Genomic DNA, 16,204 nt, shown 5'->3' on the forward strand with positions numbered 1-16,204 from the left:
AGGAAGGAAGGAAGGAAGGAAGGAAGGAAGGAAGGAAGGAAGGAAGGAAAGAGAGAGAGAGAGAGAAAAGAAAAGAAAAGAAAGAATGTAAGCATTCACCACATGAGGCCAGAAGGAAATGGCAAAAAAAAAAAAGTCCAGATCCTAGAAGGGAAAGGTTTATAGAGAGAAAAGATGGGGCTAAGGAAGAAGAAAAGTAAAGAATATGTAAGTTCCCTCCATGACCCTTACTGTCCGTTCCCCAGAGCTAATTAATGTTGCTTTATATTTCGTCAGCTTATGTGAGAAAAGTAAGTACAGGTGGATGTATGTACACAAAGCAGATTTATGTGGTCTGTATAGATGTTGGTGTTTTTCTGTAGCTTGCTGTCTTTGGCCATATCATGGATGTCTTTCTGTGTCAGTACCCGGGACTCAACCTCCTTTTCTTTACTGTGCTTGTTAGGACTTTGGAACATGATTTCACAGCCGCAGCACTCAGGCCTCGGTGGTGCAGTTGAAGAAAGGGTCACTGACGACCCCACCTCCCTGACCCTTTGAAGCATGTCACCTTCCAAAAATGGCACCCACAAGCGATAAAGTAGCAGTGTCTCTGTGACTCCATAGTGACTAGTGTGTGTTGTGAGGCTACCAGGAGTTGTGAGCACTTTCATTGCTGGGGATGGTGAAGGTTCCCAAGGAGGAATCGACCAGTGCTAGGTCGGCTCCCATTGCCTTGCAGTTACTCTGTGCAGGAAGGGGATCTGGGTCTTCTGTGGAGTGGAACCTCTTAGACAGGGAGCCTGCCACTTAGAAAGGGTATGCAGAAATGTGATTGTAGCAACAATTGGGTATATAGTGGTGTTTTAACCAATGTCTTTCTGTGCCTGTTTTGTTATATAGGTTTTTGTCTGATGACAGTAGTCTGGAGTATAAATACTACAAATTGAAGCTGGCAGAAATGCAGCGGGTGAGCCACACCTTGCCAGGAGCAGATCAAAAGCCAACAGCAGCAGAGTGTGCGGTCCGGGCCATGCTGTATGCTCGGACAATCCGGAGCCTCAAGAAGAGGCTCCTCCCAGGCCGCCGTCGGGGGCTGCTCCGCACTCAAGGGCTTCGGGGCTGGAAGGTGAGGAAAGCAACCACTGGGACCCAGACCCTCCTCTCCTCAGGCACCAGACTGAAACACCATGGCCGGCAGGCTCCAGGTTCATTGCAGAGAAAGCTGTCCCAGCCAGATGGAAATGATACTGTCAAGGACTGCCCACCTGACCCAGTTGGACCCTCTCTTGGGGATCCCAGCCCAGAAGTCTCGGGCCTATCCCCCAAGCCAGCAGGAGCGGAAGTCTCTGAAGCTCCTCAATCCTCCTCTCCCTGCCCATCTGCTGACGGTGAGTGCTTATTCCTGCCTCCCCCCTTCTGAGCCCCAGCCATGACTCTCCAATATCCAGGGGTCTCTTGGTGGTGGGGGTGGGAGACCTGGGTGTTGTGAGGGGTCTGAGCAGCAGGCAGAAGCAACAGAGACGTGGCCAGGACAGGTGCACATGGAGGCACTCTCCTCTTACTTTCTTGAGGAGCTGGCCCTTGAGTCCTGTAGCAGTCTTCTTCCCTGAAGGTGGAGCTGCCTCACTGTGTTCCCCAGTCACTTTGCCCCCACTGCAAAGTCCTATTGCTGGCCACCAGGTTGTGCCTGTGCCCATGCTTGGGGCTCCGAGTTCCTTAATCCATTTTTCAGTCTCTTCTTGCCCCTCTTTACATTCTGCAGGGCTACCCTCGTCTCTCGTTCTGTCTTGTCTTTTCCAAGGTCTCTCTTATTTTCCTCTGGGTTAGCTGACCTGCAGTTTCTTCTCTTTCTCCTGGCCGTTACCTTTTCTTTGTGTGAGAGGCCTGCCCCTGGCCGGTACCTTCCCCTTGACATTAGGTGGGAATAGAGAGGGGGAAAAAAACCACACAAGTGCTGTATTGTCTAGCTATTGCTATATGAGCCATTCTTTTTTTTTTTTTTTAAGATTTTGTTTGTTCATGAGAGACAGAGAGAGGCAGAGACACAGCCAGAGGGAGAAACAGGATTCTCACAGGGAGCCCAATGTAGGACTCGATCCTGGGACTCCAGGATCACTTCCTGAGCCAAAGGCAGATACTCAACCACTAACCCACCCAGGCGTCCCTATAATGAGCCATTCTAAATTGTGGCTTCAAATGGGGTATTCAGTACTCTTAGTCTGTTGAACTGAACTGGGCCAGCACATGTGTTTTTGGCAGCAGATGGTTTGGGGCCATCAGCTGAGGTAATGGGCATCTGGGCTACATGCCTCTCACCCCCTAGCAGCCAACCTGGATTTGTTCACCTGATGGTCAGGGTTGGGACTCCAAGAGAGGCAGCGGGGTTGCTTGAGGCCTCTGAAGCCCAGGCTCCACGCTTAGGCCACCTTCTGTCAGCACGAGTCCCAGGGCCAGTCCCAATTTGTGGGGAAGAGAAGATTATCTACCTCTGCTGGACAGAGCTGCAAAGGGCAAGGATGCAGTGAGGGGACACGAGGAGCTATCCTTATAATCAGTCTCCCCAACCTCCACAGAGATGAAATTGGAAGCAGCATTTCAGAACTGACATGTGACAATTGTTTTGTTTTGTAGTTGACATGAAGACAATGGAGACTGCAGAGAAACTGGCCAGATTTGTTGCTCAGGTGGGACCAGAGATTGAACAATTCAGCATAGAAAACAGTACCGACAACCCTGACTTGTGGTATGTAGCCACCATGCCCTTTTAATTTGAGTGTATTTACCAGATGAGTGTCCTGAGAGCCCATGGGGTGGCCTGGCAGACATACTTCTGCCCCAGGGGTACCCGAGGATAAGTCATGGTTTCACTTCTGCTGAGCTCAGGGCTGAGAGGGAGAAGCACTGCTTGGGGGTGTTGGGCAGTGCCACCTTCATCTGGGGCATCAGAAAAAACCTACCCTGGAGGGAATTTTAAGCTGTATTTGAAGGTCAGGTGGGCTTTGACCAGGGAATGGGGGAGAGAGCACCCAGGCAGAGAGGCTAATAGGCCCCCTAGAACCTTTGCAGAGGCTGAGGGGTGTGGGCTAGTGGGAGGAGGAGGAGGGCGGGGCACTGTCCCTGGTCACACCAGTGCTCTGGGATAGGGTGAGAATTTGCTGCTCCTGCAGTGATGGATGGGTCCTGTTCCAGCTGTGGGCAGCAGGCACTTCATGTAGTGGTGGCCTGGCCTCCTTTTGCCAGCAGGGGGTGCCATTACCCTTGCTATTCCTCAGAAGGGGTGGCCACTCAAAACCACATAGCCTGCTGGGAAGCGGAACCAGGAGCCTGTTCTGCCTTGTGAAGGCACTGGTTCACCTCCTTCAGTGGAAAGCTACCTGGGAGCCACATGTTCTAGTACTGAGCCATTAACCCAGATGGGGTTCCCATGCTGTGTTAATTGTATCCTCCAGTTGGCTGGGGACTCTGGACGATTGCCTTGTTCCTACCATGCTGGAGAGCCATGCCTTAGTCTAATTAAGATGATAGTTGAAAACTTCACATTTCCTAGAGCATTTCTGGGACTCAGTAATGACCCAGCAGCCTCTTCCAGCAGCTTATTGGGGACCTTGATAGGTCCTGCATTGGGCGTGCCTCTTGCTTCCTGTGAGACCCAGACCAGCCTCATGGAGCACGGATGGCTTCATGGGTGCTGAGCCTGGTTCTGCCTTTTATAGGCCTGGTGACCTTGAGGCTTGCTGGGCCTAGCATATCTCAGCGTTGGGCAGGACTGGGTGAAAGGTACAACTCCACTAAGGGCAGCTGGGAGCATTTCATTGTTTTGTTTTGTTTCCCCAAATGAGAATTCTGCATTATCCTGAGCATCTGGCACTGCTGTGGTTTGGGTTTATCCATCACTGTCTCTGACAGCCTTCTCTCAGCAAAGTTCTTTAGAAGACACTGTCCTCTCCCTCCCCACACAGTGTCCCCCATTGTACAGCAACATTAGGTGGAGTGATTCACTCTGTCCCCCAGTCCAGTGCTCATAGAGTATTTTGAGAATGACTGTACCCAACAGCACATATATTTAAATAAAGGCTGAGGTGACTTTTCTTTTCCTTTAGAAAAGTTGTACCTTTAGTATGTTTAATAGTTAGTTGCTTTTTTGTGTATGGTCATGTCATCAATGTGACATATAGTCAGGTTCATTTGTTTCTATAGAGATTCAGCTTTAGAACTATGTTTTTCTATTCTTTTTAACTTAATTTTTAAAAGTACAGCATTTGCATGGTTCTAAAGTAAAAATTACAAAAGACAAGCTCAGAGAAGTCTCTGAGGGGAATCTCCTCCACCCCTCAACAACCATTTTCATTTATTTCTAGTGGGTGTGTGCATTTCTCCCTTTATTTTTACGTGCAACTTTCTGTATGTAACAGACTTGCATCTTGCTTTTTTTCCTTTTACAACCTATCCAGAAGTTTCCCTCTGCCTAGCCCACCTGTACCCTCTTTCTCTTGTCCACTATGTCATTCTCTTACATGCAGCCACACCAGGGTCACTCCCCAGCCATCAGCATTCACGTTGTTCTTACAACTCCCACCAATGGCCTCACACACGATGACTTTGTGTGTGGAGAGAATCTTCCTATATATTCCAGAAGGGGGACTGTGGGGTCCAAAGTCCTTGCAAATGTAATTTTGTTAGATAATGCAAATTCCCCTCCCTGAGGGCTACTCCCAAAGCAGTGTCAAGAGTACCTGTCCCCAACCTCTCACCTTTTGGCATACCTTAGAGTCAGTAGGATTGATGAGAAATTTCTCATTTCTGCCTTGAAATTTTAGTTTCCCTTCTTCTTATGAGTGAAATTGAAGATCCTTTCATAAACTTAAGTATCCTTTGTATATCTTTCTGTGAACTTTTCGTTTGTATCTTTTAAAAAGAAAAGGTGGGGAAAAAAAATAAAAATAAATAAATAAAATAAAAAGAAAAGGTGGGGATCCCTGGGTAGCTCAGTGGTTTAGTGCCTGCCTTTGGCCCAGGGCAAGATCCTAGAGTCCCGGCATTGAGTCCCACATCGGGCTCCCGGCATAGAGCCTACTTCTCCTTCCTCCTGTATCTCTGCCTCTCTCTCTCTGTGTGTGTCTATCATAAGTAAATAAATAAATCTTTAAAAGAAAAACAGAAAAGGTTTATTCTTTTAAAAAGCTTTGTTGTTGGGATCCCTGGGTGGCTCAGTGGTTTGGCGCCTGCCTTCGGCCCAGGGCATGATCCTGGAGTCCCGGGATCGGGTCCCACATCGGGCTCCCTGTACGGAGCCTGCTTCTCCCTCTGCCTCTCACTCGCTCTCTCTGTGTCTCTTTGTCTCTCATGAATAAATAAATAAAATCTTTAAAAAAAAAAAAAAAGTTTGTTGTTGTAAAGAGCTAGCATTTTTTAGAATTTTTTGTAAACACAGCTTGTTCTCACTTTTTGTCTGGTCCCTTTACTCAGCACAATTACTCGGATTCAGCTGTGCTTGTTGTGTGTATCCCCAGTTCATTCCTCTTTGCTGCTGAGTGTATCTCTGTGTGTGTTTGGACCAGTTGTTTTTACCCATTCACCTGTTGATAGCATTGAGAGGTTTCCAGTCTGCGATGATTACAGATAAAGCTTCTGTGAGCAGTTGTGTATAAGGTCTTTATTTCTCTCCAGTTAAATACCAAGGAAAGGAAAAGCTGGCTCCATGGTGGGTCCACAATTAACTTTTGAGGAAACTGCCAAGCTGCCTTTCCAAGTGGTGGCACCATTTTACATTTTCAGCAGCCTGGACAAGAGTTCTGGTTTCTCCCTGACGTCGCCAGCACTTGCTAGTATCAACTTTTTCATGTTAGAATCCTAGTGTGGAGAGACAGTGTTGCACTATGATCCTCATTTCTCCAAGGACTAGTGGTGCTCAGTGTCCTCAAGTATACTTGTATGCTTTCCATGTTTTAAGTGTCCATTTGGATCTTTGGGGGTGTTTTTGTTTTTGTTTTGTTTTGTTTTAAATGTTATTTATTTATTTATTCATTCATGAGAGACACAGAGGCAGAGACATAGGCAGAGGGAGAAGCAGACTCCTTGTGGGGAGCCTGATGCAGGACTCAATCCCATGACCCTGGGATCACGACCTGACCCAAAAGCAGATGCTCAACCACTGAGCCACTCAGGTGCCCCCATTTGGATCTTTGGTCCATCTTTTGATTGGATTGTTTATGTAAATATTAATCAGTTTTGCAGGTCTTTTATACATTCTTTATGGAGTCCTTTCTCAGATGTATGATTTGCAGATATTTTCTCCTGGTCTATGACTTGTTTTCTCATTCTAGCTGTCCCTTGGAGGGCACAAGTTCTTAATAAAGATTTTCATTTTGGGATGCCTTGGTGCTCTGAATTTTTAAGAGCTCTATGTAGTTACATATATTTCCTTCCTAGTTTAATGTTTATCTTTTGCTTATGATTTGTCCTGCAATGCAGAAGTGTTTCATGTAGTCAAATTTCTCAATTTCTCTTTTATTCCACCTGGATTCTGAGTTATAAAAAGCATCTCCCCACACGCAGGTTATAAAGATATTTGTATATTTTTGTCTAGAACTCATATCACTTGCTTTTTGTATTTAGATCATATCTGTGGGCTTATTCCAGAGCAGAGTGTGCTGTGTGGATCCAGTCTGAGTATTTTTCTGAAAAGCTCCCCAATTGTCCTGATGCCATTTGTTGAAAAGATCATCTTTTTTGTACTGGTTTGAGAGACCGCCTTCATCAGATAACCATGTTTCTGGCTTTTCTCTTGGTATTTCAGTCCATGTGTCCAAGGACTGTTACCACACTATTGTGACAGTAGAGGCATCATCCACCTTATAATGTCTTCTAGGGCCAAAACACTTCATTGATTTTGTTCAGAGTTTTCCCAGATACCTTTACATACTTATTTTTCTCTGTGAAATCTAGAAACATGTTCAAATCCAGGGGGAAAAAATGATGCATTGATCGAGGTAGGTTTATACATTAAATATTAATTAGGAAAGAATTGACATAGTTATGAGGTTGAGTTATTCTAGTCAAACACAAGGGCTTCTTTCCTTGGGTCCAAGTGTATTTTGTGTCTTCAGGCATGTTTTCAGTATGGGGGCATGTTTTCATGGCCCCATACATCCCTGGGGCTAGTATGGGGCCATGGGGCTCTAAGGTTCAGAGAGGTGTTATCGCCATCATGTCACTCAGCTTCACTGTAGAACGAGGTGCAGAAGTGACGCACCTTCCTCTGTCTCATACCTGGCAGTGTGAGAGGAACCAGGCAGTCACAGTGAGCTCTCGGAGTCCCAGAGTAGCTGGTGACAGACTAGAGAGGAATAAGGTAAGGGCCAGGTTGGAGCTTTTTCCAGCACATTCCTTGGTCATTCCTGCATACCTTGTTTCTCCACCTCCCTCCCCTGAAAAGCAATTAGGCCTCATATTCTGGCTCCTTTGTTAAATTATTAGTCTGCAGACTTCTGTCATTGTGAAACTGCACCATCAACCATAGCTTATAAAAAGAGGGTCAGGTTATTTGTTCGTTGGTCTCACTCCCAGCTTTGTTGGATCTATTTTGGACAATTTAGTAAATATGAATGTTCAGGACTCTGATTAACCAGTGTCTTGGATCCTTATCCCAGGTTTCTCCATGACCAAAATAGTTCAGCCTTCAAATTCTATCGAAAGAAAGTATTTGAACTATGCCCGTCAATTTGTTTCTCATCATCTCCACTGAACCTCCACACCAGTGAGAGTGCTGATTCTCAAGAGAGCCCCCTTGATCCCATGGAAGGGGAAGGAGAGTTTGAAGATGAGCCCCCTCAGCATGAGGCTGAGTTGGAAAGCCCAGAGGTGATGCCTGAGGAGGATGATGAAGACGAGGAAGATGAGGATGAGGATGAGGAGGGGACCGAAGAGGCCTCCACTCCTAGAGGGGCCTCCAGGCAACCAGGAGGGGCTGCCAAGTCCGAGGGCTATGAGGGCAGTCCCCCCCCTGATGGCCTCCCGAGCGAGGCAGCCGAAGATGGCCCAGCAGGTGCACCTGCCCTATCACAGGCCACCTCAGGGGCCTGCTTCCCTCGGAAGAGGGTCAGTAGCAAGTCCTTGAAGGTTGGCATGATTCCGGCTCCAAAGAGGCTGTGTCTCATCCAGGAACCCAAAGGTGAGTGCCAGGCCATCATCATGGCTTCCATAGTTTGGGCTTCCATTTAATAGTAGAGAAGGAGGAACCGTGGTGCTCAAGTGTGGACCAGGAAAAGTTGTGAAGACCAAGTAATATTGCCTGTGTGAAAGAATTTACTGGCTATTAGCCCAGGTTTAGCCGCAAGATGGCTAGCCGGTCCCTATCTCCCTTCCCTGCCCTGATATACCTGCCAACCTGGATGTTACCTCCCCATATCCCCCCAGGGCCAACAGGACATGTTGTGGGGGTTGTTTTTTGGAGTTTTTTGTTTTGTTTTGTTTTGTTTTTAAGATTTTATTTGTTTATTCATGAGAGACACAGGCGGGGTTGGGGGGGGAGCAGAGACACAGGCAGAGGGAGAAGCAGGCTCCATGCAGGGAGCCTGATGTGGGACTCAATCCAGGAACCCCAGGGTCATGCCCTGGACCAAAAGCAGGCACCAAACCGCCGAGCCGCCCAGGGATCCCCACATGTTGTGTTTTTAACCTAAAATAATTCTAGTGGTTTTACACAGCATTCCGGAATGTTCCTGTGAAGCTTACACTACAACTGTTGTAAGGTTGGCACTCTAAGGACACACTGCTGTGTTAGAGCAGCAGTGGTGTGTTAGCACTAGATGCTGCTTGATGTCTCCATTATTCCTCACAGTCCAGGGTGGGGAACCTTCCAATGAAGGGCACCAGCCTCAGTCATCTCATTTGTTTTCTGCCCATAACCTTGGAGAATACCCAGCCTTCTGAAACCCTGGAAGGCCCAGGGCAGGGATTCCTGCTTAGAGATAATGAGGAAGGAGGATGCAGGTGGGGCTGGTCTTGGGCAGTGGTTAGTGGGAGCCATGTGCTCTGTGCTCTGCTGCCTGGGCCATGGGGGGTCATCTCCTGTTCTTATGTGGGGAGAGTTAAAGAGTTTTTCAGGGGGACAATTTGAGGAGTTTTGACAAGTATGTACAGGCATGAATTATTCTAGTACAGCGGAGCTTGGAGCCTGTCTCCAGAAATGTCTGTGTCTCTGCAGTCACCTCCCCATTTTCAGGCCTCATGATTCTGCCTTTTCTAGACTGTCAGTAGGCAGAATGGCATCACCTGCAGCCTTTTGATGGACCAGGCACAGCCTGGGTTATTCCTCGTGCCCTGACCCCTCCAGGTGTCTCCACAAAGTGGAGGCCTGGACTGTGCTTCGTGCGTGGGGCTAATGCTGCCATATCTCACATGAGGTGTTTGTGGTGAATGGTCCCCCACCTTGTGTAACCTGTGTGTTCTACATTGTTGATACTGTTATACTCACCCCCAAGAGCATCTGTCCAGTTTCTCCTGCTAACAGAACAGGCCTGTGGTTTGTGTTTGGAAACCTTGGTATTACCACAGATTGTCAGCTATTCTACCCAACTCTGACATCCTTCAGAATTTAACTGCTGTTGACGGCAGCCTGTCTGAATGCCTCATGTCCTTCATGGGGGAAAAAGTAGAACTCTATTTTGGAAACTCTTAGTTCTTGGGTGGTTCATGAGAAGAAACCAGCCCTACTGATCTCCTTCATCAAAAATAGTGATACAGGGCAGCCTGGGTGGCTCAGTGGTTTAGCGCCGCCGTTAGCCCAGGGCCTGATCCTGGGGACCCAGGATTGAGTCCCACGTCAGGCTCCTTGCATGGAGCCTGCTTCTCCCTCTACCTCTCTCTCCCTCTCTTTCTGTCTCTCTCTCATGAATAAATAAATAAAATTTTTAAAAAATAATAATAATATGGTGTGATTCAGGGGTGTCTGGGTGGCACAATCGGTTAAGCATCTGCCTTCTGTTCAGGTCATGATCCCAGGCTCCCTGCTTAGCTAGGGGGTCTGTTTCTCCCCCTGCCCCTCTTCCTCTCCCCCTACTTGTGTACGCACATGCTCACTCGTTCGCTCTTTTTCTCTCTCAAATAAAGTGATTCAGTGCTCGTATGAGAAGCATGGTTGTTTTGTGCTAGAAAAGCCTTGACTTTAACTTTTTATCAGTGGAACAGTTGCAGAGACACTAGGAAGACACGAGATTGCAAATATTTTATTTATTGAAACAAAATGGTTCTTGCAGTCATGGACAATGATCTGTGCATTGAACCTTTGTCATACATGTGGGCAGTCCTCTATGTTGAAGTGGACTCTTCCACATTGAGCAGCTCCAGTTGGGCCCTTGTGTTCCACCTTTGCTCATGTGGCCTGTGATTTTTGAGAAGAACCCTGGTGAACTGGGGTGTGGGTAGCTACCTTCTGTAGGCAGAGGGCTGTTAGCCTAAAGTGCCACCCTCATTTTCCGAGTAATTTGGAGAAAGTATGTGTATGTATGAATATGTTTCTTATGTCTTTCAGTTCATGAACCAGTTCGAATTGCCTACGACAGACCTCGGGGTCGTCCCGTGTCCAAAAAGAAGGTGAGCATGACTGAGTTCTTAGGCATGATGTAGTCAGTTGGAATTTGTTGGAATTTTAAAGGGCACTGTGGCTTGTAACTGAGGTATACTCCTACTTTAGACTAGCATAACGTACAAAGCATAACAAACAGCCTTTTTTCTCAGGGATTTCTTAAAACTGTTTTCTGTTTCTCAAAGCATAGGAGACAGGAATGTGTGAGACTCTTGTGGCCTATGTGCTATGGATCCAGAGAAGCAGGTTGAAGGGAAATTGAGATTAATGTGGGGTTGAGGATGCCATTTATTCAGAGAGGACTGAGGGAGACTCCAGGGTGGTCTTGTGTCAATAGGTTGCCCTTGGTGGCACCTGGATGGGGGAAGGGAGATGAATAAGTAGATGTGTTGATGCCCTGGGTCATATAGTACCTCCTCCAGGCAGTGAGGAGGATGGAGCTGCCACTGAATGAAATGGAGAGCCCCTGTGGGGGTCAGGTCATCAGGGAGATGGGGTTCATTCCAGATAGCTAAGTGGACACGGGGCAGGTGAGGCTGAACGAGGTCACCTAGGACATAAGTGGGGACATCCCAGGTCCTTAGGGAGGTGAGCTGGGAACCAGGTGAGGTCTTTGCTGATGTAGGGTGGTGAGGAAAGTTTGTGTGGTAGACACCTGTTCATGTGCATGGTCAGTCTCAGTGGCCAGGTGAGGTGTTGGTATAACCTCAGTTAAAGCAGGGAGGAAGGACTTTCCTGGGCCCAAAGCTTGTGGTCCTGACTGATGTTCTCAGTTTGAATTCTCAGTTTGATGTTCTCAGTTCTCAGCTGGCACCCAGCTGCCGTGCCCATCTGGTGGTCTGGGCGAGGGTGCAACTAGGCTCAGGCTGTCCACCTAATCTTGGCATATAATTCCCAAGTCTCCATTTGTACATCTGTGAGTGGGGCAGTCACATCTACCCTGTGGTTTGGAGATACCTTATGAGTGAAGCTAAATGCATGTTAACCTGCTGTGCAGTGGCTTCCTGTAAACTCCAGTCTCTCTTTGGTATGTCTGCAAGCTGAGAGGAAGCCTGGCCTGTGGCACATGGCTTTTCTCTAGCTGAGCAGCTTTCCCAAAGGGGTACAGATCTGCCCTTCGGGAACCTGTGGCTAGCTTTACCCTTGCCTTCTCCACCCTCTTCCCCTCCCACACTTGTTCCCTCCTCAGACCCTCACTGTTACCCACCGCCCCCCTCACCCCCCCAGCACTGGCTGCCTTGATCAGGATGGAGGAGCTCTTTCCCCAGAAGTCCATGTGGCCTTCTCAACCTACACAGGCTGTCCTTGGTGTTTAGTAAATGTCTTTTAAAAATAGGCTCATGGGACGCCTGGGTGGGTCAGCGGTTGATCATCTGCCTTTGACTTGGGGTTTGATCCCAGAGTTCCGGGATTGAGTCCTGCATTTGGCTCCCTGCATGGAGCCTGCTTCTCCCTCTGCCTGTATCTGCCTCTCTCTTTCTCTCTCTCTTTTTTAAAGATTTTATTTATTTATTCATGAGAGACCAAGAGAGGCAGAGACACAGGCAGAGGGAGAAGCAGGTTCCATGCAGGGAGCCCAATGTGGAACTTGATCCCAGGACTCCAGGATCATGCCCTGGGCCAAAAGCAGGCGCCAAACGCTGAGCCACCCTGGGATCCCCAAATAAAATCTTAAAAAAAAAAAAAAGGCTCAGGTGGTAGGGACAGTGGGTGCTTATGAATATTCATGAGTAAATGGAAATATTTTCTGCTCACACTGGGCAGTCTCTTCCTCCAGAGGACCCCCCAAACCTTTTAACCTGTCTTCCCACAGTCAGCTGTGGAGCCCAGGTCTTACCCAGAGTTTCTTGCCCCTCTCCCTGTAGGCTCTCTCCCAAGCCCCATTCTTCCCCGCTTTACCAGCTCTCAGTGAGGTCTTTGTGCTAGACATGGACCCTGGAGTCCCAGTAAAACCCAGTCTCTGCCCTTGGGGAGCTCCCAGACCTGGGAAGGGGCAGCTGGACAGTTATTCAGGTTTGCTGAGCAACATCTGAGGGCAGCCAGAGAGGCTTCCAGGATGATGGGGTCACTGCTCAGAGTTCTGGAAGCTCACAAGTGTTCAAAATGGAGGCAGAGAGAATCCCTGGGTGGCTCAGCGGTTTGGCGCCTGCCTTTGGCCCAGGGCGCGGTCCTGGAGTCCTGGGATCGAGTCCCACGTCAGGCTCCTGGCATGGAACCTGCTTCTCCCTCCTCCTGTGGCTGCCAATCTCTCTCTCTCTCTGTGATAAATAAATCAATCTTAAAAAAATAAAATTTAAAAAAATGGAGGCAGAGAATAGGGGGGACCCTGTGAGCTCATTTTCCACACAGTCTCTCTCTACAGCAGATTCGTGGTCTGTTTGGCCCTCTCCTACCTCAGCCCTGTCTCCACTCTGACTCCTGCATGCTGGGGGCCTTCCTTCCTCAAGCCCATAACCTGGTTACCCCCAGCCTGGGGTGTGTCCTCTGGTCATCACAGGTCACCACACTTAGGGCTCTTCTGGCTAACCCCCTGTTTCCCGGACCCCCTAGCCCCTCATGGGGGTTTCTTCAGGGTCTTCGCACCACAGTGGGAGTGGTCACACTGGGGCCTGAGAGGCTGATCTGACTTGGTTCTGTGGGTGCATCTCTTTACTCCCCACTTACAGAAGCCCCAGCCCACCCGAATGTTGCTGGGAACTGGGAAGCAGCCCATGGCTTGATCCCAAGTGTCTGTGGAATTGGAGACAGTGAGGGGCTGGTGCTGGACCGAGTCAGGTGTAGCACAGCAGACCCTTGCTGCAGGTGCTTTGCTACAGCACACTTGCCATACTCTTCTCTCTCCTCAGAAACCCAAGGATTTTGATTTCGCCCAGCAGAAGCTGACTGACAAGAACCTGGGGTTCCAGATGCTGCAGAAGATGGGCTGGAAGGAGGGCCACGGCCTGGGCTCCTGTGGAAAGGGCATCAGGGAGCCCGTCAGCGTGTATGCAGCAGGCGCTTGGGAGCCAGGGGTGGGGATGGGCAGTGTGCTTGGGGAAAAGAGACTTTCTTTGGGATTCTGGTCCTGATTCCTTTCATCTGCAGTCTGATTTCTTGGCTCCCCTCATGCTAAACATGCCTTAAAGCTGGCAGGAATTTTTTTCCTAACAAAAGGAATCTTCAGATGAGATGAGAAGCAGATCATTTACATATGCAGGTGTTCGTATACTATTCACAGACTATTTAAGTGGCTTTTTGGCCCCTGGCATTTTAGCCACATTCATTCTTGTCACGAAAGCTGAGTGGTAATTCTAAGTTATAATAAAAACCACTTTCCCTCTTCTGGGAACCCTAAGCCAGGTAGCCAGGGTGGGAGAACATGGCCCAGAGTTTATTAGGCCCCATTAGCATCCAGCAGGCATTTCATTTAAAACTGAGCTTATCACCTGCTGGGGGAGGCTTTCAGCAGTAGTTGGGCTTCTGAGCGCTCTCCTCAGAAAGTCCGCACACCTGCTAAGGTGAGTATCCCTTGTTCCACGTTGTGAATCGTGTCTTCACTTTCCCTTTCCTTTGTCACTGTTGTGTGTCTCACTTGCCTCCATCCCACTCTGACTGCTTGTGCCATTTCCAGTCTCCTGGTGGCCAGGATGATGGCTAACTCTCCATTTTGCTCCTAGGGGAACTGCATCGGAAGGGGAGGGGTTAGGTGCTGACGGGCAGGAGCACAAGGAAGACACGTTTGACGTGTTCCGTCAGAGGATGATGCAGATGTACAGACACAAACGGGCCAACAAATAGGTATGTGTGTGAGCTAGTGCATGGGGCATTCTGCCTAAGCTGATGTGCTGGTACGTAGAGATGATTTCTCTAGAAGTCAGTTTCATTCCCCAAAAACCAAACACAAAACCACATGCACACGTGCACACATACACACACACACACACACACACACACACACAAATGAAAAAATTCTATGAGGGCAACAGGGAGTGTTTGAATGTGGATGTGTCCCACCTTTCACCTTCCAGGTTTGGTTGAAGGAACAAGTCCTGTGCTTGAAAGTGGCTGCATAGCTGTGTCAGCCCGACAGCGGGCCTTGGTACAGGGCTCCTGGGCTCAACTTCATGTGGCTGTCCTGGGGAGAGAAACCACCCCAGGAGTGGCCCTGCTGTCCTGCAAGTGTGAGGGTGATCTGGACGCCAGCGCCACACAGGCCAGCTGCTTTGCCACATCCCTTTCTAGGCATCTTCAAATCCTTTTCCTTCTCAAGGGCCTTGGGCCCATGTAAACATCCCCTTCTTTCTCCTTTCTTTTTGGTTGCCTTCCCCACCCGTAATTTCCAACTCAGTTTTGAACAAAATCGTTCTCTCCCTGAATAGATGAAACCATTGGTGAGAAAAATAAGGCTTGAAGCAGCAATTACTCTTAAAGCGCCACCTCTGCCCCGGATCTACCCTGGAGCCAGTGCCCAAGTAGGTTTGGTGTGTACACAAGAAACAAGCGTCTCTGCAGTTCTGGTGCGGAGTTTCCGCTGGCTTTTCTTCTTTCTAAAGGAATAAAGAATGCACCATTTCCAATCTGCTTTGCCTTTCCCCCCACTCTTCAAATGCTTGTGGCAGCCAGTCCTCTGCAAATCTTTCCTGGTTCCCCCTCAGAAGGTGGGCGCCCTGTTAGTGCTCAGGAACCGACTCTTGTCAGGTTTCCAGTCCCAGGGAACCTTGCTCTCCACAGGTGCTTTGTTAGCAAACTTGATACCAAAATGATGACAGACTGGCTTTTCATCGTTTCAAGACTGTAAATGGGGGATGTAATTCCATATTAGTGAAGTCCGCTCTGTTACCACAGCTTGCGAGTTGGAGCTTAGGAGCTCTTTGGATAAGTGGAGATTCTTGATTAGCTTGGGAGCTCTTTGGACAAGTGGAGATTCTTGATTCCATGAATGTGATATTTATGGAGTCTTGACTCTTAAATGCATCCCAAGAGATGTAATGAAGTTTAGCGACAGTATGTATAATAGTGCTGTATTTGGTGGGGAGTAATCATTATGTTGATCAAACTTCCCTCAATTCACACATCTCTCTAGAATCCACAAATTCCCGTTTGCTTTTTTTAAAAAGCACACATGGAGTCTCTTCTACCAGGGAATGAAGGTATAAACTCTTCAAGAAGCTTCATTTCTGGCATGCGCGGCAGAGTGTAAAGAATTGTGTTATCAGGGCCTTTGTACAGAACAGAAAGCGTCCTCTTGGGGTGGGCTCGCAGCTGCTTGCTATTTCTAGCGTGTGATTGCCGCCCTTCCATCTTCTCCTGGCGCTCTCTCCTTGCAGCTACGTGCGACGTTCTCAGGCTGTGGGGATCTCAAGCCTTCCTCATAAAGCAGCAGTGTTGAAGTTTTAAATACGTGCTCAGATCTGGGAAACTTGGGATCCTGCTGACACTGCAAGCTTTGGGGGGCACAGCAGTGAGTTACCATGTTGGCCAGTCTTTGCTTTCTTAAAGCCACAGGCCCCGACTGTAGTCTCAGCCTCCTCTGGCTCTGTCTTGTGGGGCCCACATCCACCATCACAGGCCTGTGCTGTCTCTCTTCATGTCAGGTGGAGCCTCCAGGCTCTGCTTACTTCTAGCTGCTTCTGTTGCATGGGCAACTAGCAGATCTTT

General features: G+C 48.5%; 1 protein-coding gene across 10 annotated transcripts in view; it reads left to right on the forward strand.

Annotated features, from left to right (window-relative positions):
• The window catches only part of SUGP2 (SURP and G-patch domain containing 2), a 61,050-nt gene that overhangs the window by 17,713 nt on the left and 27,133 nt on the right, over nucleotides 1-16,204 (forward strand). For 9 of the 10 annotated variants that reach the window (XM_038566763.1, XM_038566760.1, XM_038566762.1 and 6 more), the window contains 6 exons: nucleotides 883-1,370; nucleotides 2,614-2,725; nucleotides 7,632-8,152; nucleotides 10,514-10,575; nucleotides 13,414-13,550; nucleotides 14,224-14,344. In XM_038566763.1, the coding sequence (XP_038422691.1) occupies nucleotides 883-1,370; nucleotides 2,614-2,725; nucleotides 7,632-8,152; nucleotides 10,514-10,575; nucleotides 13,414-13,550; nucleotides 14,224-14,344 (1,441 nt within the window). Of the gene's footprint in view, nucleotides 1-882; nucleotides 1,371-2,613; nucleotides 2,726-7,631; nucleotides 8,153-10,513; nucleotides 10,576-13,413; nucleotides 13,551-14,223; nucleotides 14,345-14,925; nucleotides 15,019-16,204 lie in introns of all 10 variants that reach the window. The other variant, XR_005374998.1, reaches the window with a different exon arrangement.

This window comes from Canis lupus, chromosome 20, assembly GCF_011100685.1.
Source record: "Canis lupus familiaris isolate Mischka breed German Shepherd chromosome 20, alternate assembly UU_Cfam_GSD_1.0, whole genome shotgun sequence".
In the NCBI taxonomy this organism is placed as follows: domain Eukaryota; kingdom Metazoa; phylum Chordata; class Mammalia; order Carnivora; family Canidae; genus Canis; species Canis lupus.